The sequence below is a fragment of the Meleagris gallopavo genome, unplaced genomic scaffold (assembly GCF_000146605.3).
Source record: "Meleagris gallopavo isolate NT-WF06-2002-E0010 breed Aviagen turkey brand Nicholas breeding stock unplaced genomic scaffold, Turkey_5.1 ChrUn_random_7180001954463, whole genome shotgun sequence".
NCBI lineage: Eukaryota > Metazoa > Chordata > Aves > Galliformes > Phasianidae > Meleagris > Meleagris gallopavo.
The window spans coordinates 1-2506 of record NW_011215410.1 but is presented as its reverse complement, the minus strand read 5'-3'; the positions used below and the strand labels follow the sequence as shown (position 1 = coordinate 2506).

Below are 2506 nucleotides of genomic sequence, written 5' to 3'. Positions count from 1 at the left end.
CGGGGAGCGCAGAGCTGGGGGGACCCAACACCCGACCCGTGGGGCAGAACCCAGAGATGTGGCCAGGACCCAGGACTGGGATCTAGAACCCAAGCCCAGAGCCCGGCACCCAGAACCAAGACCGAGAAACAGGACTGAGGACCAGGATCCAGAACTGGAGTCCAAAACCAAGAATTCAATACTCAAAACTGGAAGCCAGATCCCAGAACCTAGAAGTGGAACTCAGAGTCCAGCGTCAGAACCGAAACCCAGAACTGGGACCTAGAACCTCAGTCCAGGACCCAGAACTGGGATCCAGAATAGGGACCTAGAACCCAAGCCCAGAACCTTGCACCCAGAACCAGAATCCAAAACTTGAAACTAGAACCTGAGCCCGGAGCCCAGAACCAGATCTCAGAACTTGGACCCAGAACTCAGCCCTAGAACACAGCATTCAGAATCAAGACTGAAAATGAGAACCCAGAACTGGGACACAAGCCCAGAAATCAGCATGCAGAACCCAGAATTGGAACCCTGAGCTCAGCTCCAGCACCAGAACTAGAACTAGAGCCAAGACTCAGAATCAGGACCCAGAAATGGAACCCAAGAGCCTAGAGACCAAACCCTAACCCTTGCACCAGAACCAGATCTAGAACCTGGAACCAGGACCCAGAACCGGAACCCGGACCCTGAGCCCGGCTCCAGAACCCAGAACACGGAGCTGGAATCTGAGCCCAGAGCCCAGCCCGGCCCGATCTCCATCCCCCCCTGGGTGCCGCGGTGCCGCAGGTCGGCAGAGCTCAGTACTCAGCCGGCCCCGAGCAGAGGCAGCCCAAGGCATGCAGTAAGGAGGAGGGCCGTGCCCGTGGTATTACCATCGAGTGTACCTGCAAACTGCCGCTCGGCCGTGCCGCGGCTCCCGAACTTGGTGACCAGCTTGCCGTTGGACTGGAAGATGAAGACGCAGCACGCCTTGTTGTCCACCACGATGATGTGCCCGTTGCGATCCACCGCGACGCCTTTGGGGCCCAGCAGCCGCCCGGCGCCGATCTTCGTCTGCAGCAGGGATGGGCGTCAGAAGGGCTCCCCGTGCCCGCGCCCCCGGCCCGGCCAGGCCCCCCCCGCCTCACCTTGAATTTGCCCTCGGGGGAGAAGATGCTGACCCAGCGGTTGTCGTAGTCGGCGATGATGATGTCCCCGTTCATGTCCACCGTGACGCCGGTCGGGCGCTGCAGCTGCCCTGGGGAGCGGCCGCGCACACCGAAGCGCAGCCGGAACTGCCCCTCGTTGGAGAACACCTGGGGGGGCGGGGGAAGGGAGGGGATTAGCCGGGCCGAGGGCCGGGGGCCGGCAGGGCCGGGGGCTCCTACCTGCACGCATTGGTTATTGCTGTCGGCCACCACGATGCGGCCGGTGCTGGAGGTGGAGATGCCCTGCAGGTTGGTGAACTCGCCCTTCTCCCGCCCGCGGCTCCCTGTGCGGGGACGCACAGCCGTCAGCGAGGCTCCGCGCCTCCGCCGCCCCGCAGCGCCCGCCGCCGCCGCTCACCCACGCGGAAGATGAGCTCGTCCTCGATGGGGTTCTCCTTCTTCTTGCCGCTGCTGTACATGCTGGAGGGCCGACGCACCGCCTTCTGCCGGATGTGCCCCCTGCTGGGCGACTTGACGCGGCGCTTCACGTCATCCGGGGACGGCGGCACGTCGCTGGCTTTGACGGCGCGCACGCGGAAGGGGCTGCCGCGGATGGGCTGCCCGTACAGCGCGATGGACAGCTGGAAGTCGCCCTCGGCGCGCGGCGTGTATAGCAGCTCGTAGGTCCCGTTCTTGTTGTCCTGCACCTCGCTCTCGGCCGCGCCACCGTCCGGCCCCGTCACCACGAAGCGCAGGCAGGCGCTGCCGCTGCGCACCAACTCGCCGTCCTTGTCCTTGGTGGTGACGCTGAGCGAAGCCGGCTGCCCCACCACCGCGTGCCGCAGCCCCTCGCCCGTGGCCACCGTCTTGTGCGCCGTGGCGCTGGTGGTGATCAACACGCCCAGGTTGAGGATGGATTTGCGCACGCCGTCGGTCTCCACCACGTAGTCCAGCTGGTCGTTCTCGTGCGGGTGCTCGGGGAACTCCTGGCTGGCCAGAGCGCTCAGCCTCTCGCTCATCTGCTTGCGCACCAGAAGCACCTCGGGCGCCGTGCCGTGGTGCAGAGCCTGCTCCGTGAACGCGCAGCTGCTCAGGATGTTCTCCTGGCCCTGGCGCAGCACCTCCAGCTGTGCCTGAAGCACCTGCAGACCGGGCGGCCTCAGCATCCCCGCGGTGCCGCGCAGCGCCGTGCTGCACCTCGCCACGCGTGCCGCGGCACCGGGGGAGCGCTACCTTCTGCTTGGCCCCGCAGATGGCCTCCAGGTCGCGCACCAGCAGCCCCTTGCGCTGCTGCAGGGCCCTCTCCAGCTCCTCGAAGGTGCTGCCGATCTCGGACACCGCCTCGTTCTTGCGCTCCACCAGCTGCTGGCTGATCTCCGACACCAGCGCGACGGCGG

At 65.7% G+C, this 2506-nt stretch overlaps 1 protein-coding gene across 1 annotated transcript; it reads right to left on the bottom strand.

Moving 5' to 3' along the window:
• Window positions 1-6: 6 nt before the first annotated feature.
• LOC104917050 (tripartite motif-containing protein 3-like) lies at window positions 7-2501 on the bottom strand (the record flags this gene model as incomplete). Its single annotated transcript, XM_010728117.1, has 5 exons — window positions 7-1035; window positions 1110-1277; window positions 1350-1453; window positions 1528-2251; window positions 2343-2501. Coding segments are annotated over 5 exons (1404 nt in total), but the record flags the coding sequence as incomplete, so codon positions are not given.
• Window positions 2502-2506: the final 5 nt, after the last annotated feature.